The sequence below is a fragment of the Danio rerio genome, chromosome 11 (genome assembly GCF_049306965.1).
Source record: "Danio rerio strain Tuebingen ecotype United States chromosome 11, GRCz12tu, whole genome shotgun sequence".
Classification (NCBI taxonomy): domain Eukaryota; kingdom Metazoa; phylum Chordata; class Actinopteri; order Cypriniformes; family Danionidae; genus Danio; species Danio rerio.
The window spans coordinates 295,966-323,382 of record NC_133186.1 but is presented as its reverse complement, the minus strand read 5'-3'; the positions used below and the strand labels follow the sequence as shown (position 1 = coordinate 323,382).

General features: G+C 39.9%; 1 protein-coding gene across 2 annotated transcripts; it reads left to right on the top strand.

The window, feature by feature from the left end:
• The first annotated feature begins 336 nt into the window (after positions 1-336).
• alas1 (aminolevulinate, delta-, synthase 1) lies at positions 337-12,263 on the top strand. 2 transcript variants are annotated; one of them, XM_073916088.1, is made up of 11 exons: positions 337-474; positions 2,991-3,206; positions 4,308-4,484; positions 7,058-7,381; positions 7,466-7,839; positions 8,090-8,274; positions 9,937-10,116; positions 10,369-10,533; positions 11,208-11,476; positions 11,581-11,743; positions 11,937-12,263. In XM_073916088.1, the coding sequence occupies exons 5-11, from the start codon at positions 7,730-7,732 to the stop codon at positions 12,095-12,097; spliced, it is 1,233 nt and encodes a 410-aa protein (XP_073772189.1). In that variant the 5' UTR covers positions 337-474; positions 2,991-3,206; positions 4,308-4,484; positions 7,058-7,381; positions 7,466-7,729; the 3' UTR covers positions 12,098-12,263.
• The last annotated feature ends 15,154 nt before the right edge of the window (positions 12,264-27,417 follow it).

Sequence of the window (27,417 nt, the reverse complement as noted above, 5' to 3'; positions counted from 1 at the left end):
TCATTTAATAAACAATACGAACTCAGTATACTACTGTTTACGTGAGGGTTGGGTTAGGCGTTAATAAAATACTATTTAATGGGTAGTTTAAAAAACAATATGATTCGTCTCGGTGTAATTACTGTTTTTACATTAATGTGAGGGTTAAGGTAGACGTTTATAAAATACAATTCTCGTTAACTTCATTTCTCGCCGCAGCTGTATCTCTTCTAGCAACAACCGGTGTCGCCATAGTTTGCGCGGAAGGAGAGGCGTGTCCTCGCGGCTGCTGACGTAAAGATCGCGAGATCTGCGGCCGCTGGTGCGATATAATCCCGGAGCGCCGCTCGCCCTCTCGTTCGTCCTCAGTGCAGGATAACGACGCACATCGCTCATTACGGCTGAGAAAACAGGCCAGAGACGGCATAACACTAACAACCGACCACCGGACAGCGATACCAACAGAACACACCCGCGATCTCGGAGGAAACTGAGGTGAGGCGCGTTCATTAGAGGTCGCGGCGCGTTTAATCATGCGGCTTTCTAACTGTTGACCTCTGAAGACTCCACAGATTAACTGTACATCTGCATTTATTTATGTTTTATATCTTATTAAAGGTAGAGAGAGTTCAGTAGAGGATACGATGGTCGTTTTTAATGTACATTTAGCAAATTTAGCTAAAACGCCTCAGGTTCCTGTCAGGTTTGCTAACGTTACGTCACGTGACGCAGAAATCATAACTCTTAACATTAGCCGGTAGGTTAAATTACTGTACTGTACTGTACTATATTGATTTGTAATGTAGCAGAGTAGTGAACTGTTAGTGTAACGTGAGGTTTAGTTTCCGTGTGTAAGTCAGCTGTTTCCCGGCAGGTGAGCTGACAGTATCGGTGAGTCACTGTCGGCGCTGTTCTCTGACTTCATCAGGAATTAATGAGGTCAAGTTGGTTTTATTTTCACACATTGGGTCATTTAATGCTCTCTATATTGTTTACCACTCTATTTTGAATATCGAGTCTGAAAGAGCATTTAAATATGAATTCTAAAACAACATTAGCACTGTTTAATTGACCGTGAATAATGCTGGAATGCACTTTGATGGTCATTGACTGCTGATATGATTCCCCTATTTAGAATTTGATAATACTTTTCTGAAATGAGATTGTGAAGGAGAAAGTCTGAATGTGCGAATATAAAAACAGTTTCTGCTGTTTTAACTCGTATGAGTATGGGATTGAGGGAAAGTTGGTTTTAAATTCACACATTTGGACATTCTCTTTAATAATTTAATATCAGAAAAGTGTTCTTTGCTCATTCTAAATGGTGAAATCATATAATCAGCCAATGGCTATCAGAGTACAGCATTGTTTACAGTCTGATCCTTACATCCAATTTTGACCTAACATTCAAAGTACCATGGTAAACAATATAGGGAGGGAACCACTGAATACATGTGAGAATATAAAACCAACTTGACCTCAATGAGTATCGATGATGATGATGATGATGATGATGAGGGCTGAGCTGAGAGCAGCTGTAAATCTGTGTGGAATGGGCTTACTGTGATTTGAGTTTGAGTGCTCACACACAGCTTTAAGGAGTATTAGTGTACTGTGTGTGTGTGTGTGTGTGTGTCTAATGTTGAGGCGGTAAAGTATGTTTTATATTCGCACATTAGTTTAACGTGTTGTTTATTACACTGCTTTACATATTTACATATTGGGTGTGAAATGGCATGTAAATATGACTTCATAACAACATTAGACGTGTTGGTTAATCTGCATTCATACAGCGTCTTCAAGAAGTCCCAGTGTCTGCAGGAGCCTACTGGAGGTCTGCAATCTGGAAGTTCTATCACAAGTCTGATTTGAGATAAAGCTGTTTTGTCTATAATGTGTTCTTAGGATGAGGGGAGATGGCTAAACCGAGCATGCAAATGAAGTGTTGTTGTCGGCAGGGTAAACTGCCTTTTCAGGTCTGATCTCATCATGTTCTGGAGACAGAAACCGCCTGACCAGTTGACCGAAAAGAGAAAACAAGTGACACAGCCGTGCTGTGAGACTGACACTTTGCATTACTATGGAATATAAATTTATATTCCCTCAATGGTAATGTGATTTACTGCTGTATAATCATTTATTTTTATTTTGTCTTAGTCAAAAACAACAACTTTTTTCCCCAATTAACACAATATATTACATTTTAGGAAACATTTATATTATTTTGGAACCGTAAACATGTCAGGCTACATAATTAAAATAAACCATTGACTTCTACAATCTTTTTTATCTTCAAAAATCTTCAAAACAGATTTCCTTACAACACATAAAAAAACTCTACATATACCTTAGAAACGGTATAAAAAACATTTGTGCGGTTTTAATACCGAGACTTTTCCAGACCGCAGTAAACCTTGTAACCGGTTATCATCTCATGCCTAGAATGCACACAGACTCTGAGGGAATTGTCACCGTAGGGCCCCAAATTAAGTAAATATGCTCATAAATCAGACAGAATGAAGTGTTTAGAGATGTAGAAGTGCAGAGTGTGTGCTGTGAGCGTTGAGTTTAGAGGGAGACGAGAGAATACACACACACTGTACAGAACAAACATCACTACAGCTGTACCGAGATATACGAACGTGTGTGTGTGTGTGTGTTTGTTTGTGTGTGTTTGTTTGTTTGTGTGTGTTTGTTTGTTTGTGTGTGTTTGTGTGTGTTTGTTTGTTTGTTTGTTTGTTTGTGTGTGTGTGTGTGTGTGTGTGTGTGTGTGTGTGTGTGTGTGTGTGTGTGTGTGTGTGTGTGTGTGTGTGTGTGTGTGTGTGTGTGTGTGTGTGTGTGTGTGTGTGTGTGTGTGTGTTTTTGAACTCTCAGTACTGAGGTTGTGGCTCAGTTCCAGTCATGTGAAAGTGACAGTAACCCTTCACACCGGCCGGCTGTTAATCACCATGACAGTGCACTGTGTAATCAGTCAGTTGTAATTAACCTGCTCTCTGTTCTGTGTTTTCCAGACCTCACTGAACCGTCAGCTATGGACGCCATCATTCGCTGCCCATTCCTGTCCCGCGTCCCGCAGACGTTCCTCCAGCAAGCCAGGAAGTCTCTGGTGGCGTATGCGGTGAAGTGTCCTGTGATGATGGATCTGGCCTCCAGACCCCTGCTGCGCCCGCTCTGCTCCTCTAGCGCCAGCTTCCAGAAGGTGGAAGACTCCTCTGCGGCCGGACATGGTCAGTCACGTGCTGTTATAAGGGAAAAATTGTAGAAACGTCATTATTTAAATATAAAACTGCATGATAAGGCTGCGCAATATATGGTTTCAGCATCGATATCGTGATGTACGAGTCTGCAATAGCCACGTCACAGAATCTCCAATGTTGGGATTATAATTATTCAGAAAGCACCGTTCAGAGCATGTGATTTGGGGAGTTTAACAGTGAAAGAGTTTTATTTGGATGTGTTTTAAAGACCTGTGACTGTGTCATACATGCGTTCACCCCTCACAAATCTCGCATTTAAACTGATCTTGTCTACAGAATGCTTTACAGTAAAATATTTATGCAGATACATTGAATTAGTCTGTGCTGAAGCCAAATCTGGAGCCAAAAAAACAGCCTAAAAATTAGTATCCCAAATTGATATGTTCTTTTTTTGGCTAAATTTTACATGAAATCCAACCTGAAGTTTCACACAGAATTTTAAGACATTTTAAGAATCGATTTGATCAAGTAGTTTTTACCAGATGTCGTATTGGGCATACGAGAATAACACATGGTTTTTTGCTCCAAGGTGAAAACCCTACTCAGTGTTTGTATTGCAAAACTCATCTTACTGTAAAGCATATTTTACTGGACTGTCCTGCTTTTACTGATTCCAGAAGGACTTTTTATGAAATTAACTCTTTTAAGGACATTTTTGACAAAGTAACACCCGAAAAGATTTTAGAATTTTTATCATGTATTAACACAAAAAATCTTATTTAATTTATGTTTTATTTTGTTTGTTGATTTTTAAATTGTATATTTATTGTTGAAAGATTCCTGCCATGAAGATAGCCTTGGTTGCTGACATGGCACTAAATAAAAAATACATTACATTACATTTTGGCTAAATTTAGCGCACATTTAAATGCATTATCTTGATATTTTTAAAGATGTTCAATGACTAAAATATGACTTTAATCAATATGTTAAGTTTTGTTCAAATCTATGAATATATATTGTCGATATTCTTTAAGAGATGTATAAAATATTCCATTTCAAAATAGGGTAAACTCATTTATGCTGATGAATCTCCTCTTTTTTTTTTTTATTTATTTATTTTTTATTCAGAAGCCAGTGATGCTCCTGCAGTGCCCGCTGGTCACCCTGCTCCTGCAGCCGGGCATGCCTCCGCCTCTAAATGCCCGTTTCTGGCAGCAGAGATGAGCCAGAAGAACAGCGGTGTGGTCCGGCAGGCCAGCATGGCTCTCCAGGAGGATGTTTCTGAAGTTCGCACCGTGCAGAAAGGTTTGAGGAGCTGCTTTAACCCCTGAACTGTCACTGCCCGATAGCAGGATGCTTCAGTGTACTGCACTATACTGCAATGAACTCCTAATCTAATCATGACAGGCTATATATCGTTGGAAAGGTCTAAGTCTTCTGAATACATGTTTTTAGCTAGAGTAAGAGAGCACAATCCATTTACTCTTCAACCTATGGGACTGTTTACAGTTGCATTTTAAACCATAATATTATATTCTAAACGTAAAGAAATTGTGTCATTTAAAAGGCTAAAATTCCTTGTTTTCAGATGTTTTGAGAGGCTAAATTGATATCAGGGACCACCAAACTGCACACACTACATTAGAATCTTATGTCTAGTTTACAAATATAGTCAAAAGTATGAAATAATGCAGCTTATAATCCTGAAAACATGCACAGAAATAGGGGAGGCGCTAATATAGAGTCACCAATGAAAACTGTGGTGACCTGTTGGTCATATCTGCTACTGACCAAACTAAATACTGAAATTTCATTTATTTTTTTTAAAGCTTGATTGTTTTACATTAAAGCATTGCTATTTGCTGTCAGTAATTACAGCTTTAAATAATGAATATTGCATTATTTAGTATGCTATTGCATGTCACTAGCCGCATTTCCACTATCGGGCCAGTGCGAGCCAGGGCTTTAATCGGGCCGGGCCGGGCCAATAGCCCGGGAGGTTGAGAAATGAGGCCGAAATCATGTCGCGTTTCCACTGACGGGCTAATAGCTCACAGCGCGTCACGCAAACACCGCCCACAGAACGTCCCCGAATCAAACGTCACACAACCCGCCCACTTCAGATAAAGCACACCATGGAATCATCACGAAACGAAACCATTAAAATGAAGACAACCGAAACAAACAAATGACACGTTACTGTACAGCAGTACATGAAATGTCTATACGCACAGACCTGTGTATTTCCATTCATTACATTTGTTTACTCGCCGACCAACTGGCATTGTTCATCGACTGCTCTCGCCAAACGCAGGGACCCATCACAGAGAGCGCACACATCCATAATATAAAGCCACAGAAATGGCTTATGACTCGATATGGCATGTATTTTATAACATCCTCGTTTTGATAGAAGTCGTGTTAAGTGTTTGAGCATAAGAGCGAGTAGTCTTATAAAATATAGCCATATTTGTTGCGCTCGGCAGCTATTCACTAAAGCTCTTTATTTAAAGTTTCATTTATAAATTTAACCACTTCATATTAAAACATAAACAGTTGTTTGAGTATATAGAACACATTTTGTGTGTGGGCTTTCCCCCAATGCGTTTAAAGCAGCGAGCGCTGCGCAGGACTGGGTGACAGAAAAAAAGGTATAGGCTTCTGCTTTCACTCACCCAGATAATGCTCTGTTTGCACGATTTGAATAATATCATCGCATCCAAATACTTTATAAATAATATTTCAAACCTTCTCCGGTGTTAATTGTTTTTATAAAATATCGAAAATCTTTTTTTTTTCAGACAGGTCTTTGTAAAATGTAAGCTATAGGCTATACTATATGTGGCTTTAAAACGGTTCGATTTATGTATTGTATATAGGCTACCTACATATAGCTAGCTTTTGTTTATTTTATATTGGTTTATTTATTTAATGTGATTTTATATTTATCCGATATTTGTAATTCTTTAAATTATATTTCATTAAAGCTTAGGCTATTTTATCAAGATATGACACTATATTGTTTAAAGTCTACGAAAGTGGGCACGTATTTTGTTAAGTTTTATGTCCTTCTGTTGTATTTATATTGTGTATTATCTCCAAAATAAATAAAGAAAAAAGCCGCTCGCGGCATAACAGAGCTGTGAAGGAGCGCTTTTGCCCGGTCTCACACACACATACAGGCATTAAACGCGCACAAACAAACATTTTAAACTTGACAAAAACTCTCGTAAACCTTTACTGTCTGCTGTGTCTTTATGGTGTAAAGCTTATTATGCGTTATTGAAACATAAAGGAGGACGCAGCAAAAAACGTCACTATAAATTAAAACTACTTTATTATTTTATGCAGCAGCCTTACATTTAAAAGGGAAACATAAGGGTGATCCTACGCAAAAAGACCCCAGACTATAAGGCTAGATGTTTTCTTTCCCTTATTTCTTTATTTGTTTGGCGCATGTACTCATGTGCGATCGGAAAACTGTGCCCGCCTCTTCTTTCACTCCGCCCCGAAGCCCCAGCTGGCCCTCCTTGGCCCAAGGTATTCGGCGGGCCGAAAAAGGCCGGCCGCTGGCCCCAAGAAAGCCCCGCTTTGGCCCGATTAGGCCCCGGAAGTGACAGTGGAAACCCCACTGGCCTTGGCTCGCCCTGGCTCGCTCGCTTTAGGCGCGATAGTGGAAACGCGGCTACTGTTTTCTTCAATATTCAACATGTATAATGTGTAGTGTTTAGTCAGTTTACATGGTTTGGTGTGTATGCAGATATTGTATAGGGATTGCTCAAAATGGCACAGGGGTAAATGTAGTATTTATTAGCATGAACTGCTGTATTTCTCTGCTGTGGGTTGCTTTTAATCTCTTGGACTGATTGTCTGTCCAGACGTCTCTGCATCGGCGCTCACTCCTCTGAAGGACGGCATGAATGGAGGAAACCTGATGAAGAAGCTGATGAAGCAGCGTCCCGCTCACGTCTCTCACCTGCTGCAGGACAACATGCCCAAAAGTGCGTCTGTTCGCCCTCTCTGAGGCCCAACTAATGCTGTTGAAGTCATGTGTTATGCACTAATGCGTTTCAGTGTTAGAAGGCACAACTTCTGCTGTTAGTGAATGTCGTTAGCAAGCGTAATAGTTTAATGAAAATACACAAAATGAGAGTAAAGCTCATTCTTCAGTTAATTTTTCCCCTCTACATCAGAGCTAGATTGTGCCCTACTAAGCAAAATAATCTGCCAGTGGAGTAAGCAAAATAATGTCATTTCAAAGCAGAATAAAAGCACCCCATTGGCAGATTATTCAGCTTGTTTTAAGCTCAACTCACTTAATTTTGACTCCTTATTTCTAAAAACAAGACCATATTTAGAGTAGATATTTAGAGTAAAAACAAGACAAAAGCAGCAAGAAAAGCAGTGCATTTGACACACACGGTTGTTCTCTTTCAGATGTGTCCAGCTTTCGTTATGATGAGTTCTTTGAGAAGAAGATCGAGGAGAAGAAGAGCGATCATACGTACCGCGTCTTTAAAACGGTGAACCGCAGAGCCACAGAGTTCCCCATGGCGGACGACTACACCGAGTCTTTATCCTTCAAGAGGAACGTGTCTGTGTGGTGCAGTAATGACTATCTGGGCATGAGCCGCCACCCGCGCGTCGTCCAGACCATCATGTGAGTCAAATCCGGCTTTATTGTCTGTCTTCTACATGTGTGGACATACAGGAGAACTAGATGTGGGGTCTCACAGGAGCACACTGCCACACTAATAAACAGAATCATAATCTAACTACTCAACCATGCATATCTAGTCATTAGTCATATATTGTTCATTTAATTGCAGTGTTTACATTCTGCTTCTTCAGATTCTGTACGTTCAGACTGCAGTAAATGCTGACCGTTGTCTCTGTTTTGCTCTTGACAGGGACACTTTAGGAAAGCATGGCTCTGGAGCCGGAGGGACCAGGAATATTTCGGGCACCAGTAAGTTTCATGTGGATCTGGAGCACGAGCTGGCGGATCTCCACGGGAAAGACGCCGCTCTGCTCTTCACCTCCTGCTTTGTGGCTAATGACTCTACGCTCTTCACCCTCGCCAAGATGATGCCGGGTCAGTGCTGTACACCTTTATATACATCTTCAGTATTATACACAGCTTTTAATTAGAGTATTTTTGTAGAAATTAATGCAAATAAAAGGGTTATTTTTGTTGTGAAGTGCTTTAAAATACACAGCATAGAATTTGTTATCTGAAAAAGGATGCATGATACAGCTGAAGTTTTTTTTTTTTTTTTTCTTCCTTAAATATTTCCCAAATGATGTTTCTCAGATTGAGGAAATGTTGACAGTATGTCTGATAATATTTGTTCTTCTGGAGAAAGTCTTATTTGTTTTATTTCAGCTAGAATAAAAGCAGTTTTTAATTTTTTTATAACCTGTTTAAGGTCAATATTATTAGCCCCTTTAGGCTATGTATTTTTTCAATAGTTTATAGAACAAACCACTGTTATACAATAACTTACCTAATTACCCTAACCTGCCTCATTAACCTGAAGTGTCTTGAAGAATATCTAGTCTCATATTATGTGCTGTCATCATGGAGAAGATAAAATAAATCAGTCATTAACACTATTATGATTAGAAATGTGTTGAAAAAAATCTGCTCTCCGTTAAACAGAAATTGGGTAAAAAATAAACAGGGAACTAATAATTCTGACGTCAACTGTATATCTGACGCAACACTGAAATGCTTTTCTTAGAGTTTTTGTCTTGTTTCTACTTCCAATATGTAAACATTCTTAAAGCAAGAAGCACTTTCTAGACCAGCAAAGATCATAGTCTTGTGGTCAGAAATAAGAAGTTCAAATGAACACCTTAAAATAATCTTGTTTTTGGTTTGAAATCAGATTATTTTGCGTGCACCACTGGCAGATTATTGAGAAACTCACTAAATCCTTACTCGTTATATCTGAATGCAAGTGATTATTTACTCGTCTAGAAAATGCTTCTTGATTTCACTGTACAGTTTCACTTTCACTGTAAATGAAGTACTGTCAGGTTGTATTTTAATGCATAATGAGTCATGATTGGAGTCAGACAGAATCTGCGGGATATTTGAGCTATTTCTGTGCAGAATTTTGTAAATAATCTGTGGAATTATGCTGAATTATTTTAGGAGTATTGCAACTAAAAACTTAATCTGTGAAATTCAAAAATAAAATCTTTTTAACTTGATGTTTACTATGCACATGCAATAAGATCAACTTTAATTGATGAACAAAGCAAGAGTCTTGTATAATATCTCTACTAAAAGACAAGAAAAATATAAGTTTACCAACTGCACTGTAAATAAATCATATAAGCATTTTCATATTTGTCAATAATATTACTGAATTATTCAAAAAAACTGAATAAATGTTAATTTACACACAATTACACAAGTAAATAAACTCAGCGGAGATCTTCACACGCAGATTCTGTGTGGGCCTAGTCATGATGTATGCATATGATATTTAGATCGTCAAGATAAGTTCAGATTTAACCAAAAAAGGTATTAAATATGTGTTGAAGATGGATATTTAAACATTAATACACGAGTTTAAATGATTTAACAGATGTATACTATTTTAGTTGGAAAACAGAGTATGAAATGCTGTAATAACAAGTGTATTACTCTGTTAGTTAAAGCGTAATGTGGAATAAGCTAGTGGTTTCTTATCTCTCTCTCTCTTTCTGTGTGTGTGTGTGTGTGTGGGTTCGCTCGCTCGCTCAGGTTGTGAGATCTATTCAGACGCAGGCAATCACGCCTCAATGATTCAGGGCATCAGGAACAGCGGCGCCAAGAAGTTTATCTTCCGTCACAACGACGCCAAACATCTACGAGAGCTTCTGGAGAAATCCGATCCGTCCACTCCCAAGATTGTGGCCTTTGAGACGGTGCACTCCATGGACGGTCAGTGAGACGCAGAGAAAAACACCTCCATTTACTACAGGAGAACAAATGCCACAGTGCTTCACACTCCTCACAGCAGTGTCTGAGCAGAAGCTGAGGCTTGTGTTGTCTTTAGTTTCTCGTTGACACTCTGATCTGCTCACTGATGATTTGTGCTGTGTTTGTATGTAAAGCTGACTCTCGTGTGTGTGTGTGTGTGTGTGTGTGTGTGTGTGTGTGTGTGTGTGTGTGTGTGTGTGTGTGTGTGTACAGGCGCAGTGTGTCCACTGGAGCAGCTGTGTGATGTGGCTCATGAGTTCGGCGCGGTCACCTTCGTGGATGAGGTGCATGCGGTGGGTCTGTACGGGCCCCGCGGTGGCGGCATCGGCGATCGGGACTCGGTCATGCACAAGATGGACATCATCTCGGGCACTCTGGGTCAGTCTGAGCTCCTCACTGTTGCTCGGCAACCAGCGCTGTTGTTTTCCTCATTCAGTTTCCCTCAAGACTCTCAGTGGTGTTTTCAGTGACCCAGCGGACACACACACACACACACACACACACACACACACACACACACACACACACACACACACACACACACACACACACACACACACACACAGATGCTCATTCACTGTGCTGTAATCTGAGCTCAGTATCTGATAATGAGCAGAGTAAACTCAATCAGCAGATCACAGAGCAGCAGCAGCAGAGGCTTGACCAGGCGGCTCTGTGTCTGCGCTACAGTGAGAATGGGATTATTAATAGTAATAGTGTACTATATTAATAATGATGATGATGATAATAATACTATATTCTGTCTATATTTATGCATCTACACACACACATATGCATGCATATACTGATTTTGTGTTTTATACAGATATATAATAACTATATAACACACACACACACACACACACACGTCTCATGTCGAACACCTTTATTTTGGATGTGAGTTATTGTGGTTAGTCTTCGTCCAGCATGGTGTTGTTGTGCTTTATGTACCTTCATTCTGCTTCTGCATGTCATCTTGATGGTCCGTCAGCAGGTAGAGAGTCAGTGTGGTGTGTGTTCTGACCCGTGTGTGTGTGTGTGTGTGTCCTCAGGCAAGGCGTTCGGCTGTGTGGGCGGGTACATCGCCAGCACACACGCGCTGGTGGACACGGTGCGCTCGTACGCGGCCGGCTTCATCTTCACCACGTCTCTGCCGCCGATGCTGCTGTCGGGCGCGCGTCAGTCTGTGCAGATCCTGAAGAGCGAAGAGGGACGAACGCTGCGCAGGAAACACCAGCGCAACGTCACACTGCTGCGCCAGATGCTGATGGACAGCGGCCTGCCCGTCATACACTGCCCCAGCCACATCATCCCCGTGCGGGTGCGTACACACTCATTCAGACACGCCCATGATCTCGCACAAACACACACACACACACACACACACACACTCACTCATGCTGTGTGTGTGTGTGTGGTCCTCAGGTTGCGGATGCGGAGAAGAACACGGAGGTGTGTGACATCATGATGAGCCGCTACAACATCTACGTTCAGGCCATCAACTACCCGACGGTGGCGCGAGGAGAAGAGCTGCTGCGCATCGCCCCGACACCACACCACACACCCCAGATGATGAAATACTTTGTGGGTGAGTACACACACTCACACACATACACACATACACACACACACACACACACACACACACACACACAGGGCTTGTCGAGTGCAGCTGTGGTCAGTGTAGTGCTGTAGCTGCTCTCCTCCTGCTGTTATTGTCAAATCTAGAAGCTGTAAGTAAGTGTGGTGTGCTTATGTGTGTGTGTGTGTGTGTGTTTCAGACAAGCTGACGCAGACGTGGACAGAGGTGGGTCTGCCGCTGAAGCCTCACTCCTCCGCCGAGTGTAACTTCTGCCGTCAGCCGCTGCACTTCGAGATCATGAGCGAGAGGGAGAAATCCTACTTCAGCGGCCTCAGCCAGCCCATATCGGCCTGCGGATAACACACACACACACACACAGCGCTCTGTGTGCTCTTAATCTACAGTCTGAGGTCTTTTATATTTAAGATGTTTATTGTAGGCCAGTCACATGTCCATTCCTGTGTGATCAGCATTATGTGTCTGCTCGTCAGTTTTAATAAACTAATGACACACACACACACACACACACGCGGCTCTGAGTGTTTATTGTGGTTGTGTGTGACCTATTTCCTCTCTGAGAGAGAAAGTGGACGGTGCTCATAACAGACACACTGACCTACATCACAGATGACCTGCAGATGACGGAGACCACACCAGGTGTGTGCGTATATGTGTGCGTACGTCTGTGTGTCTGTTTCTTTTTCTATATGTTTGTTCCTCTTTCTTTGTGTGTATGTGTGTGTGTGTGTGTGTGTGTGTGTGTGTGTTTACGTAATTTGTGTCTCTAATAATCTATTTCCCCCACACATTCTCCTTTTCCATATATGGTAAAGCAACTTCAGAGTTTCCTAAACAGGAGTCAGCTGATTTGCATATTTAAATAGCTTTAGTTTCACATTAGTGCTGATGAACACTGCAGGTTATAGACTTTATCTTCACTCATGTTATGCTTTGGCATTATTTTTTACCTGTATGGAAATCTGATAAATGAACATGCATTGAATGCAATTAATTTACATATATATATATATATATACACAGTTGAAGTCAGAATTATTCGCCCCCCTTTGATTTATTTATTTAGTTTTATATTTCCCAAATAATGTTGAACAGATTGAGGAAATGTTGACAGTGTGTCTGATAATATTTTTTCTTCTGAAAAAAGACTTAATTTGTTTTATTTTTGGCTAAAATAAAAGCTGTTTTTAATTTTTTAAAACCCATTTTAAGGTCAATATTATTAGCCCCTTTAAGCTATACATTTTTTGATAGTCTACAAAACAAACGATCGTTATACAATAACTTGCCTAATTACCCTAACCTGCCTAGTTACCCTAATTACCCTAGTGAAGACTTTACATGTCACTGTAAGCTGAACACTAGTGTCTTGAAGAATATCTAGTCTAATATTATTTACTGTCATCATGGAGAAGAGGAAATAAACCAGCTATTAGAGATGAGTTATTAACACTATTATGATTAGAAATGTGCTGTAATAATTCTGATGTCAATGTGTCAAACAAATCCCTGATTGTTTCTCCAGACGTTTCATGCAGGAATTGTGGAAAACGTAATTGTTTTAAGGACTTATTTAAGAATTGATTAAGATGGTAAAATTGAAATACACATACTTGTGTTTTATTTAAAACTCTGTTTACACCACAGCCACAGCTGACAACACAGAACTTTTATCTTTATTTATGCTGTACATCAGCTTATTTATTAACAACATTACAATATAATAGCAAAACACATCATATAAATAACAGCAGCAGCTGAAGTGTGTTAAGTGTGTGTGTTCTGCGCATGTGTAATAGTGTGCAGTGCTGTATTGTGTGTGTTGGTGTTGTATATTACTCTACAGAAACCCTGTAATAAACTGCAGCACACTTACTCTTATTCTACACACTTATCTCTCTACATATTATTAATTATACATAATATTATTTCACTAAAGTTCCTTTGTTAAACTGTAGAGTTGAATTTTTAACATCAGAAGTGGACAGAGCAGAGATCAACATCCCATAATGTAATCCGCCACCCCAAATACACCCAAAACACTAGAGAATCACAAAAATACAGAAACTTTAAATCACACTCAGTGCTTCACCTTACATTATTTATTTATTTTCACCTCAGTCATTGTTCTTGTATAGAAGGTTCGTGCAGATATGCTGGAATCATCTAGCACAGGCCTGCTCAACCCTGCTAGCCTTCCTGCAGAGTTCAGCTCCTTCCCTGATCAAACACACCTGGGGCCTGTTTCAGAAAGGAGGTTAACTGAAAACTCAGAGTATTTTAACCCTGAAATGAGAGAAACTCTGGGTTTTCCGTTTCAAAATGGCAGGTTTGTTAAACTCGAGAAAGCAGGGTAAGTCAAGCCTGTTTCTGAAAGAAAGGTAACTTTAACTCAGAGTCAGTTACTGTGGTAACTTACTCTGTGAATCTAACCTGGTCAGAAGCAGGTTTTATTCTCTAAACTCAGAGTTTCTGTCGGTCTCCTCCCCTTTTTTAAAGATGAAGCGGTATTTCTCGCCATAGCCTTGCGTTTCCACCCACCTATTTTTATGCTTATTTTGGATACGTGCATAAAAACGATTGATAGAAACGTCATGATGCACATAACTTTTTAAAATATGCATAAAAAACGCGCATAACTGAGTAGGATAAACTTTTATTCGATAGAAAATGTGCGCATAAACTACGATGGAAACACTTTTACTGAACAAATTACAGTATGTACATTAAAAAAAGATCATGATCATATGATAATGAAAATGTGTGTAAATGAGCAAACCAGCAGGCTGAGCACACTGTAGCATGTCAAAAAAATATTGTTTTAGTCATTTTAAAATGCCTTAACTGTTTCAGTATTAGTGTATATTATTAATTACCTCCGAGCGTCTGGTGCGTGTCAAGAGTCTCCGCGTCTCATGGCTTCAGACGCCCCCATGTGTTCATTGTGTTTCAGCTTTGTCTTCTGACATTGAGGCGCAAGTACATTAATTAGGCTAAATAAAGAATTAATTGGCGCAGCTTCTTCTACCGCAGTAAATTCTGTTTTTACTGTTGATATTTGGTGCCAGTTTAATCAGGAAGTGACGATTTTTTTCTCTTTGACTCGTTGGATGGAATTTTATTCGCATCTTTTAAGCAATATTCCAGTTTTGGACATACATTTATGTAATAGATTTGGATGGAAACATAGCTATTGCCTACATTTTAGTCACACACAGAAGAACTGTACGAGAATGGCTTATCCTTTTTTAATAAATAATTAAATTAAATTCACCTACGACATGCATGTAACTAGATTAATGGGATTATTATTCTTTCTAAAATGATTTTTAGCACTGCTTACCCTCTAAATGTTATATTAACCTCTATCACTTGATCAATAAAAAAGGCAGACACACAAGTGCACTGTTAAATCATTTAAAACTAATAAATGTATAAAAAAGTTTAGAAAAAAAATAATAAACGTCACAAATTACATTACTTATTTTATTATACTTAAATATTTAACTACTTAAAAAGTGAAATTAGGCATTAACTTGAGCAGCTGTTTTCCCGCGCTAACTGTCTCTTCTTCACTGATGGTTGCTTCTTTTCAAATATATATGCTCAAATTTGCTATAACTTTGCATGAGAACATCAATTTCAGCTGGAGAAAGAAATGGTGATCTCTTTTATAAGATATTGCCATAGTCACTCGTAAAGTCTGCGCTCCATTGATAATGCCTTTTTAAAGTCACGGTGTGCGCGCTTAACTCTGAGTTGGTCTACTCGAAGTTGATTGACCCAACTCAGATCAGCTGTTCTGAAACCGAAAATTCAGAGTTTTTAATCTCTCGGTAAATCAACTCAGAGTTCAAGTTTAAACTCTGAGTTGTTTGAACCTCCTTACTGAAACAGGCCCCTGGACTGATGAACTAGGATCTGAACAGCACTGCATAATTACAGGCAGGTGTGTTTGACATGGGTTACAACTGAAATCCACAGGAAGGGAGATCTCCAGCAACAGGGTTGTCCACCCCTGCTCTAGCACATGGTTCTCACTGTCAGCCATTTTGGCTCAATGATGTCATCAAGCAACATGTTTACCAAGATAGTCGCCACTGTTATTATACAGCTGCCAGCCTACTGAAGCTGCCCTCCTGCTGTTGGAGAGAATAACAATGGCAAATGAACCTTAAATTAAGTTAAATGAACCGGACTGTTCATGTCAGATTCTCATACTCTGAAACTGTAGTTTGGAAGCTCAGCCCACTGCAGACCTTCAGAAAGCTGTATTTCTTTTCCACTGAAGATGCTGGAGGACACACGGGTGAGTGGATGATCATGCTGATGGTGAAGGTGAACTAATGCTGTGTGTGTGTGTGTGTGTGTGTGTGTGTGTGTGTGTGTGTGTGTGTGTGTGTGTGTGTGTGTGTGTGTGTGTGTGTGTGTGTGTGTGTGTGTGTGTGTGCGTGCGCTGCTGCTGCTGAGAGTCGCCTGATGTCCTCAACACTTCTCGATATGCTTGAGAGCGGCCGTCAAACCAGCTTTCCTAGAAAGACATTGCAGAAGGCCTTCAGCATGAGGTCGGGGAGGAGAACACAGCCGGTCAAACACACACACACACTGTTACGTGACAGATTGAGCTGCTGTCTGGTTAAATGGGCCGCTGGTGTGTGTTTGTGTAACCCTGAGCTCGTCTGATGGTTTTATGTTCAGAGTTATTCAGTCTTAACCCAGTTTACAGCACATCTATCACTACATTAATCAAAACAACTCATTCATCACACACACACACACACACACACACACACACACACACACACACACACACACACACACACATGTTTCATTATTAGACAAAACCAACATTAAAAATGGTCATTTGCTCTCACACTGAACCTCCAGTTCCTGCGCAAACATTATTTTAAACATGATTAACTAATAATTAATCACCTGTAATACATAATGTAGTAGTGTACGCAAGTTTTTACTACAGTTAATTGTAAAAATACAGTAAACTGAGTGTAGTATAATATACTGTACCCTATAGCTGGAGAAAACTACAGTACTGGATCATTTGTTTACATTACTGTGAATGTTGTGTTACCATAGCAACTGTAGAATCCCCACAGCAGATCAATCACTGTAGTTGTTGTGTTACCATAGCAACTGTAGAATCCCCACAACAGATCAGTTACTGTAGTTGTTGTGTTACCATAGCAACTGTAGAATCCCCACAACAGATCAATCACTGTAGTTGTTGTGTTACCATAGCAACTGTAGAATCCCCACAACAGATCAATCACTGTAGTTGTTGTGTTACCATAGCAACTGTAGAATCCCCACAGCAGATCAATCACTGTAGTTGTTGTGTTACCATAGCAACTGTAGAATCCCCACAACAGATCAGTTACTGTAGTTGTTGTGTTACCATAGCAACTGTAGAATCCCCACAACAGATCAATCACTGTAGTTGTTGTGTTACCATAGCAACTGTAGAATCCCCACAACAGATCAATCACTGTAGTTGTTGTGTTACCATAGCAACTGTAGAATCACCACAACAGATCAATCACTGTAGTTGTTGTGTTACCATAGCAACTGTAGAATCACCACAACAGATCAATCACTGTAGTTGTTGTGTTACCATAGCAACTGTAGAATCACCACAACAGATCAATCACTGTAGTTGTTGTGTTACCATAGCAACGGTAAAATCAACACAACAGATCAATTACTGTAGTTGTTGTGTTACCATAGCAACTGTAGAATCCCCACAGCAGATCAATTACTGTAGTTGTTGTTACCATAGTGACTGTGGAATGTAATGTAGCATGGCTCCGCAGCAGTGCAGTGTTTAAGTGACTGTAAGTGACTGTAGTATTGGTCACGTGTGTTGGCAGATGTACACGTGCTCCTCCAGCTGGTTGTGAGCTCCTCTAGTGGACTGGAATGCTTCATTATTGGCCTGATGATGGACACGGGGGTTATCTGTGTTTTTTTGCTGCCTTTCCTCATTCCGTGAAGATCAACAAGCTTTATAGGGGGTTTATCCACTGACGAATGACTGAGTCTGTTAGACACAAAAATACCACGGTACACTTCAATATTTACTGCAGTAAAGTATAGTATACTTTAATATTCATCCATTTATTTTCCTTTGCCTTAGTCCCTTTATTAATCAGGGCTCACCACAGCGGAATGAACTGACAACTATTCCAGCATATGTTTTACACAACAGATGCCCACTTCCTACTGCAACCCAGTACTGGGAAACACCCATACACACACACACACATACACACACACACACACACACACACACACACACACAGCTTGTGTTACAGTAAAACTCTTCATTCTGACTCATTTTTGCTGAACACAGAGACTATATTTTCTGCTGGTCTAGAAAATGCTGCTTGATTTGTTAAATTGTAGATATTTGGACTGGAAACAAGACACACACACTCACACACTGAGTAGGAAAGAGGTTTCATTGCAGTGCAGGTTCACACTGCTCTTTATTTTCATTTGTTTAATAGTTCAGTTTTAGTTTGTGTTTCTCCAGTGGCTGATTTTGTGACGCATCAGTGGTCTGCTTTAGTTTTGAGTCTCTCTCATATATTTGGCAGTGTTTATCTGTGAGTGAGTGTGTGAATGTGTGAGTGAGTGTGTAACTGCAGTGATGAAGACACACCTCACCAGCTTCAGCTTCACACATCTACTTCTGCTAATGAAAGAGTTTCCCACACTGACCAGAGACGTCCACTACAGACAATGACGAGGCTCACTTCACTGATCAGCACACACACACACACACACACACACACACACACACACACAGAAGTGTTTGTGGAACTGCAGAGTTTAAGAGTGATGCAGAAATAAAACACCACAGTTCCTCATTCTGAGAGCAGCATATGACCGACACACTGACGACATCCTGAAACTGCCTGTGTGTGTGTGTGTGTGTGTGTGTGTGTGTGTGTGTGTGTGTGTGTGTGTGTGTGTGTTATTGCATGTGTCAGATCAGGGTGTGTGTGTGATATTCAGATGGTCTTGATCTGTCAGAAACAGACACTCTTCAGACAATGAAGAAAACAAGACTACAAACACACACACACACACACACACACACACACACACACTCACCACTCACCACATGGAGCATCACAGGTCAAGGCAGACGCACTGTCAGAGCGTGACACAGCTTTGACTGAAGGCAGCGGTAATGAACGAGAGCTCCGACCTGCTGCATTATTCAGGACACACAACACACAACTTCAGCTCTACACAACCTCAGCTCTACACAACCTCAGCTCTAAACAACTTCAGCTCTACACAACCTCAGCTCTACACAACCTCAGCTCTACACAACTTCAGCTCTACACAACTTCAGCTCTACACAACTTCAGCTCTACACAACCTCAGCTACTCTCCAGGCTTTACTGTCAAAATACAGTAGGACGTCTACATGTTGATCATTGATAGTGTTTGTAGATCAGTGTTCATCTACACAACATGCTTACACAGACCAACACACAGCCCTGATCATGTGTGTATGAGAAGCTCAGATGATGAACATGATCAGCGTCAGCATATTCTCCTACATCAAGTATACGATTATAAAGAAGCTGCTCGACCACACACAGCATCATGATGACACACACACACACACACACACACAGCTTTACATTAAACCCTACAGCACATCACTGACGAGAACACACACATCAGGAGAACACAGTGATGACAACTCAAGAGACGGGTCACTCCGGGAAAGCCCATCTCTGGGTATTACCCACATCTATTGAGGAAACACACAGTACAGCAGGAGACTGATGCTGACTGATAATTCAAAGAAACAATGGCTGTTTTAAAGAGTTGTAACTTGTGAAATGTCTCCTATACCTGCAGCAGAATCCTCCATATTGCCTTTAATGCACTGAATAATCTTGACCGTGACTGTAACTAGTGTAGTCATGATGCTGGAGTGTCCGACTGCACAAAAATATCAGCATTCGATGCCATTTTCTATATTTTGTGATTTAAAAAAACATCTTAATATTATTATTTATTATTATGAATTATTATTTAATGCACCAGAGCCTATACCCAGCCTGGCCCAGATCTGACCCACACAATCAGGTTTTGCTTGGCCCACATGCCGCAGTGAATTACGGTACATGACTGGACCAAATCTGGCTTCCAGACAAGAACCAAACACAGATCATATCTGGGCCAAGTCTCAGCCAGGTTAATAACTCATAACTGGGCCAGATAGGTTTGAGTGTCATGATTGCAATGACATTGATAAACCCATGAAGCGTTGCGCTTTAGGCTCACTGTGGCTGTGCTTGATGTGACCTGATTGGTAGAATTTTTTTTTCTTTACTCAAAAATGATGTTAATGTTTTTTAAGTGTGGGTCAAGACTGGCCAAACTCACCTGGGCCACAATACATTGTTATAATCTGGGCCAAATACTACGTTTTACATCTGGCCCAAATCTGGTGTGCCGCTTTAAAGACACTCTGCCAAACCATATGTTGCATGCCAGTGCTGGATGACTGCCTGCTGTACCAGCTTTATACCAAATCTGGGCCAGAATTCTCTGCTACTAGGGATTAGTATTTTTGAATTGCACATCTTTGCATATTAGCCTACTTAATAGTGGTAGACAGCTAATACATTACCATTTATAGCCTATCGAAGACATTTTCCAGTGTTTATTTTGCATATAACATCAAATTTTTAATTAATTATTATTATTATTTTTTAATCGATGCAAACATGGCGTTTACCATGCTTTACCTTTTGCGCTCTATTTTAGCACTCTATATATATATGTATATAAATACATATAACGGTCCATTTTAGCAATATGTATTTTTCATATGTATTGCAGGTGTCAAACACACCCGACCATCTGTGGAGAAACTCATTTACTTCAAAGACAGACTGTCCTCTGATCCTCTGCTGACACACACACACACCTGATCACCCAACAATGAGCCTCTGATGGAGGAAGCTTTCATGCAGCTCCACACAGAGACAGGTAAAGCACTGGAATGTTGGCAGTGTGTGTGTGTGTGTGTGTGTGTGTGTGTGTGTGTGTGTGTGTGTGTGTGTGTGTGTGTGTGTGTGTGTGTGTGTGTGTGTGTGTGTGTGTGTGTGGCAGAGCTCATTAAAGTGTATGTTTTGGGGTCTGGTATGTGATCATGTGACCCGCCTCACACTCTACAAGTGTCACGTACACTCCAGGAAGGAGCAGCACACACACACACACACACACTGACCTAGACACAATCACGCCAAACACATTCAAACACACACTGACCTTAACACACACACACACACACAATCACAGCTCAGTGCTCATGCCACATGCCACTCAGTTCTGCATCCAGACAAGCTGAAGAAGGAGAGTGGTGAAGGTGAACTCACAGCTGAGTGAGCAAATAAAACTCTTTTGGAAGCTGACACTAATCAATAATACATTATCAGAACAAACAGACACGTTTAATTAAAGAAAACAAACTAAGAGAGAGAGAAACGTTACCAAAACATGTATTAGACTGAATTAGAAACAGGACAGGAGATAAAACAGCAATAATAGTAAACAAGACAAGAATCTAAACACGGCAGGATGAGGGAAAACCATGCTGTAATGCTTCACACAGGACTCAGCAAAGAGTGTGTGAACGAGGCGTCTTATTAGTCCTAGTAATCAGTCCAGCTGTGTGTGTGTAATCAGAAACTGGTTCCTTTATTTGTATTTACTGGACTTTTCTTTGCTTAGACTTGCATCCATAAGCACACGACTGTGTCAGACCGGAAACACAAGTTTGTGCATCACGTTTTCACAGTTCAAGCTTGATGAACTCTGACCTGTGACATCGCATCACTTGACTGCGTTAGATCAACTTATGATCAAAACATGATCTCTCTGGACTGAAATTTTAAATATGGACCAATCACACGCTTCCATTGATGTCTAATCATCATGTTTAATCCCGCCCCTTTTTACAGCACCATACTGCAGAATTTCTCCAGCTCAAACTCTAGCATGACCGCAGCTTCACAGTTTGAGCATTTGATTTGTCTTTTAATTATCACAGGATTGTTTCTGAAATCAGTCAAACTCTTTTCACATCACGTCCTGACTGCATCTGACACACCGCCGCCCGCAGCTGATGAAAAACACTGTTGTTTTTATGTGCTTCAGAATTTGATGTGAGATTTAAAGTTAACCCAGATATAGTTCACCTCAGATCTTCAATTTAAGATCCCGCATATACAGCAGACACACAACATCATTAACATTAGGTTAGATTTTGGTCATGATGTCAGGTGATCAAAATTCAATATCTAGTCAAGATCTAAGGACGATGTTTTATAAATGACCTCAAATTATGTTGATATTTGGTAGATTATAGGTTGTGTTGGAAAGTGACCAAAAGACAACATCTGATAGACGTCATGGTGATAACGTCCACACAACGTCATGGTGGAACATATCTAGACATTGATATTTGGTTGATTTTAGGTTGGACATTGGACAGTGATGTCGGTCTGACATTGGGTTTTGACGTCAACTCTATTATATTTTCCAAACAAAATCCAACATCCCCACGATGCTGGAGTACAACGTCAATATAACGTCATGTTGACGTCCTGTGCCTGCAGGGTATAGACAAACCATGAGTGGCAGAAGCAGCAGTATGACTTACACCACTCTACTGTTATTACTGTTCATGAGCTCTAGTTATTATTATTATTAGTAGTAGTAGTAGTAGTAGTAGTGTTAGTATTATTATAGTTTGTCCAGCTGAAGTTTACATTAATTCACCATCATCAGAACTGAACTCAGACGGTTAGCATTGACTGAAGCAGACTTATTTTTTGGGTTATTGTTGATTTTAATAAACATTAATGTGATGTTTAAAGAGAACACCTTGTGCTGAGACTTTACTTTATGTCGAGATAACAAAGTGTGCTGGACTGGAATGTTCTCCGCCGCGGGATGTACAGGGAGATCAGCGCAGGTTACAAGATACATCATCAAACTGCACACAGTGGATTTAGAGCTTTAATTATATTTAATTCTGATTTATTTCTGTAGCACTTTTACAATGTAGATGTGTCAAAGACAGGATTGTAGCCTACTACTCAAGAAAATAATGCCAACAAAAGCATTTGTAGGATACAATGTTCTATAAATAAGGTTAATTATGAATAAACTTGTCTGTGTGTGTGCGTGCGTGCGTGTGTGTGCTGATGTAGAGTGTGCTCAGTGCTTCACACACAGGGCTCTGCAGTGTTTTCAGCTGTGGGATTGGGCGTCTCTCAGCTCTGCTCCTGCTCAACAGTGTTTTGTCACGAACACTCTGGAAACTCTTTTCCTTTCTTTAAGAGTCAAACAAAAGAGAGCAGTGTTCAGAGCCTCTTAAACTCTGCTGATACGCTTACATAACGGCTGAGAGAAACAAAAGCTGGAGCTCTTCAAAAACTCAGACCTGAGAGACTGACGTCAGCTCATTCAGCACGCTCTCAGTCAGCAGCATGTACTTCTCAATACTTGCGTCACTTCACTTTACCTCAGAGTCCATCACTACATCCTCACTCCATCACACACATCATAAACATCTACAGGACGTGATTTCCATTTAATCTTAGTTTAGCATTAAACGACACCTGCAGGACTGCAGTATTCACAGTACACCTCACTGAAACACACCACACATCTGACACTCAAGACTACATGATGACTGAGAACAACAGCTCTATCAGATGTTCAAAGCTGAGTAATGTGTACAATGACCGCTTCATAATGTCATGTCACACTCTGCTTCATTGAGTCTGGTTTTACTGAATAAAGAGGCCAGTGTTCCTGTAAGTCAGGCGACAGAGGCACAAGGGTGTGTGTGTTTGTGTGTGTGGTGACTGTAATTGTTCCCTCATGTGTTCTGGCAGTCATACAGGAGCAGATATGAAACAATGCAGCAGAGATAAGACATGATCCCTGCGGGAAACCTGTGTTGGTTCTAGAAGCACACACAGATTCATCCTGACATTACACCCTCTGCCGTCTGTTTAATGCTCTTCATGCATTCAGACGCTAGTCGCTGGCCGGCAATGCACTGATCATTCTACATGATGGGATTGTATGAAATGTTGAGCATTATGATTGTTTTAGCATGTAAATGAGTTACAAAGGTGATTCTCATATTGAAATCTGATATATGGAAACATGTTCGAATCATATATATGACGTACAAGTTGATGATTCCTAAAATATGAAATATGTCAGATATGCTACAGATGTTTCCAAACATTGCAAAAATGCTGTGAATGTTTATTACTGTTGATCAGTTCACCATAGAGTTAATACTACTGTATACTGGAGCATTCATTAGCAAAGAGCTGTAGATACTATTATATATATACAGTATAATGCACTTTACTATATTACAGGTCAAAAACACTATAGTGTTTACTACTGTATTCAGTGTTTTTGGTCATCTTTTTCCTTTTGAATGTGTGTGTGTGTGTGTGTGTGTGTGTGTGTGTATATATATAAAAATAAAGACTAAATATGAACAATGGAAATGTTTGATGTGTGGATTTTAAATTTATTTCAATATTACTGTTAAGACATACTCCATTTTATACTTCACCATTTTATAAAAGGCTTTGTTTAATCTTAAATAAACGATTGTGTATTTTGTTTGCGTTAGGTTGTTGTGACTCAATGTTGGGTGAAATATTGACAAACTCAAATGTTTATGCCATCAATCCATCTCTTCTTGTCTTGTTTCTTTCTTTGAATTAGCAGGATTTGAACGTGAGTAACATAAGACAGTCGAGTGATGTCGTTTGGAAAATGTTTAATAACTTAACTGAACTATATTACACGGTCAAAAAACTGTTTTGCTTTTATCTTCATGACACAACTTCTTCCTTCCCGGAAGTGACATCAGCATATACTCTATATTAAAAATTTAATTACTATTAGTAAAATATTTTCAAGTTTTGCTTTTCACATTATTTTTAATTTATCATAAATAAAACGAAGAAATTACGGCTCTTATATCAAAGTTTGGGTAAATGCTTTTGCTGGATTTGTCCATATTTGACCCAACATTGGATTAAAACAACCTATTTTTATAACATATAAAGTAAAATGCACTGTACTACTGTAAATGTGTATATTTTGACGTGAGTCTGATGGGAATCAATACACAAACTTTCTCAGATGATATAATGAAAGTAATAATGCAGTAAAATGAGTGTGCGTGTCCTTCTGGAAAGTTCTCTGACCTTTATCACACTGTAATCTCACCTTTTCCCTCGTGCTGTTATCTGTGATCGATTAAACAACACGGAGAGCCAGTCAGGTCAAACGTTAAGCCCATATTATATTAACCCTCTGTGAGGGAGTTCAAGGCCAGCTGGAGGCCACGTCTGCTCGGTTCTCCTGACTGTAGATGTTTATTCTGACTGTAAACTCACTCAGCGATGTAAAGGGCTTCATTAACTGCTGGTCATTTATTAACACTCCAGGAAACAAGCACACGCTATTATTAATATTAGTCACTTCCCTATCAGATAATAATAGTTGTTTTCAATGAATAAGGAAGCAGAAAAAGATTTCATTTCTGTCCACAGAAACCAACATAAACCACACGAAAACAAAACAGCAGCAAGAACTGTACTATAGTCAGGATCAAAAACACTACAGTGTTCACTATATGGAGTGTACTACATGTTCTATAGTAGCTCACTTTACAACACTACTGCATTCATCTTATGGGGAGTGTCTCAATGGTGTCAAACTCATTCCTGGAGGGCCGGTGTCCTGCATAACATAGCTCTAATTTCCTCCAAGACACCTGCCTGACGGTATACATGGAAAGAGCTTTTTTAGCTGCTTCGGTGTGTTTAATTGGGGTTGGAACCAAAACATGCAGGAGACCAGCCCTCCAGGAGCGAGTCTGGGCACCTCTGGTAGTTAGTGTGCACTTGAGTCGATGTTCCCTGCAGACTCTTCTAGAAGATGATCATCCCTCCTGACACCTGCTGGCTGATATTAAAATCACACCTAACGAACAGTCAAATGTGCTGAATCACCCACAGGTAAAAGAGCTACAGTAGTGAATACTGCAGTGTGTTTGAACCATACTATAGTAAAGTGCATTGTGCTGCAGTATATATTATGGTATTTACAACAGTCCAGCATACAGGAGTGTTGCTCCAGCTCCATCACACTGTAGTATTTACTGTAGTGCAAAAACCTGTAATAAACACTGTAGTGTACTTTACTTTTTACTACAGTAAACTGTGGTGTAAAGCAGAATAATATACCCTATAGCTGGAGACAACTACAGTACTGGCTCATTTGTTTATATTACTGTAGTTGTTGTGTTACCATAGCAACTGTAGAATCACCACAACAGGTAAATTACTGTAGTTGTTGTTACCATAGCAACGGTAGAATCACCACAGCAGATCAATTACTGTAGTTGTGTTACTATAGCAACTGTAGAATCACCACAGCAGATCAATTACTGTAGTTGTTGTGTTACCATAGCAACTGTAGAATCACCACAGCAGCTTAACTCAAGTGCTTTAGTATAGTATGGTTCATCAACACTACAGTGTTTACTGTAAGATAGTGTTTGGTCATGTGCGCTTGATGACTGAAGCTAGCCGCCATGTCTAATAAAGCATGTAAAGGTCAGTCTGCAGCTCAGTAAATGGAGCTTTTTAAGTCACATGTGGAGTGAAATCCTCTCATGTCCAGAGCGAGTTGAGGAGTGTGGGCTGGTGTGACATGAACACAAACTCGCGTCATAATCAAACCAGCTTTTCAGGATGACTCAGCAGGTAAACAGATGACGACAGAGGTCAGGTGTGAGCGCAGGTGAGGTCAAAGGTCACATTCCTTACATTCTAGCCCTGAAGACATCTGAGTTTTAGAACAGTGTTATTTTAATCTGTATCACTTATAATACAGTTTTAGCTATCATAGTATCAGTCTTTAGTGTGCACCCAGCCTGAAGTGCAGCAAAACAGAATATTGACATGTTGAAAACAGAAGTCATGTTTAAATATGCAAATGAGGCATCTGAATCTAAAGTCAGGGTTAAACGATTGCTTGATTTTATTTCTGTTTGTGAATTACACAAAAAAAACCTGCTCTAAATAATGTAACTGACACACTGAGATGTATATATTTCCAGTACACTGGGTTAAAGGAAATATGTGTGTATTAGTGTAAGATCTAATACAAATATAGCAGAAATCTACAGAAATAAAGAGATTAATGCCAAAACAGAGCAAGACTAATCACTGTATTTCCTCTTTGAGCAATTATAAATCCCCCATTTACTTTGTTTTTAAGCGATACACATTAAAGACTCTGTAAATGATGAGAAGATAAATCAGTGCTGTACTGCCGCCCTGTGTTCATCAGAGCTGCTCCAGTGTCAAGCACACTTCACATTTAATCCAAAACCCTGCTGGCAACCATTTCCATGCTACTAGCACTTATTGTAGGATAATACTATTATTCCTTTAGGTGCTAGCACTTATTCATCAGCTTTACTGCGCATTCTGTAGACAACAGTACAGTTTTCAGATTCTAGATATGTGATATTTCAATATATATATACTATT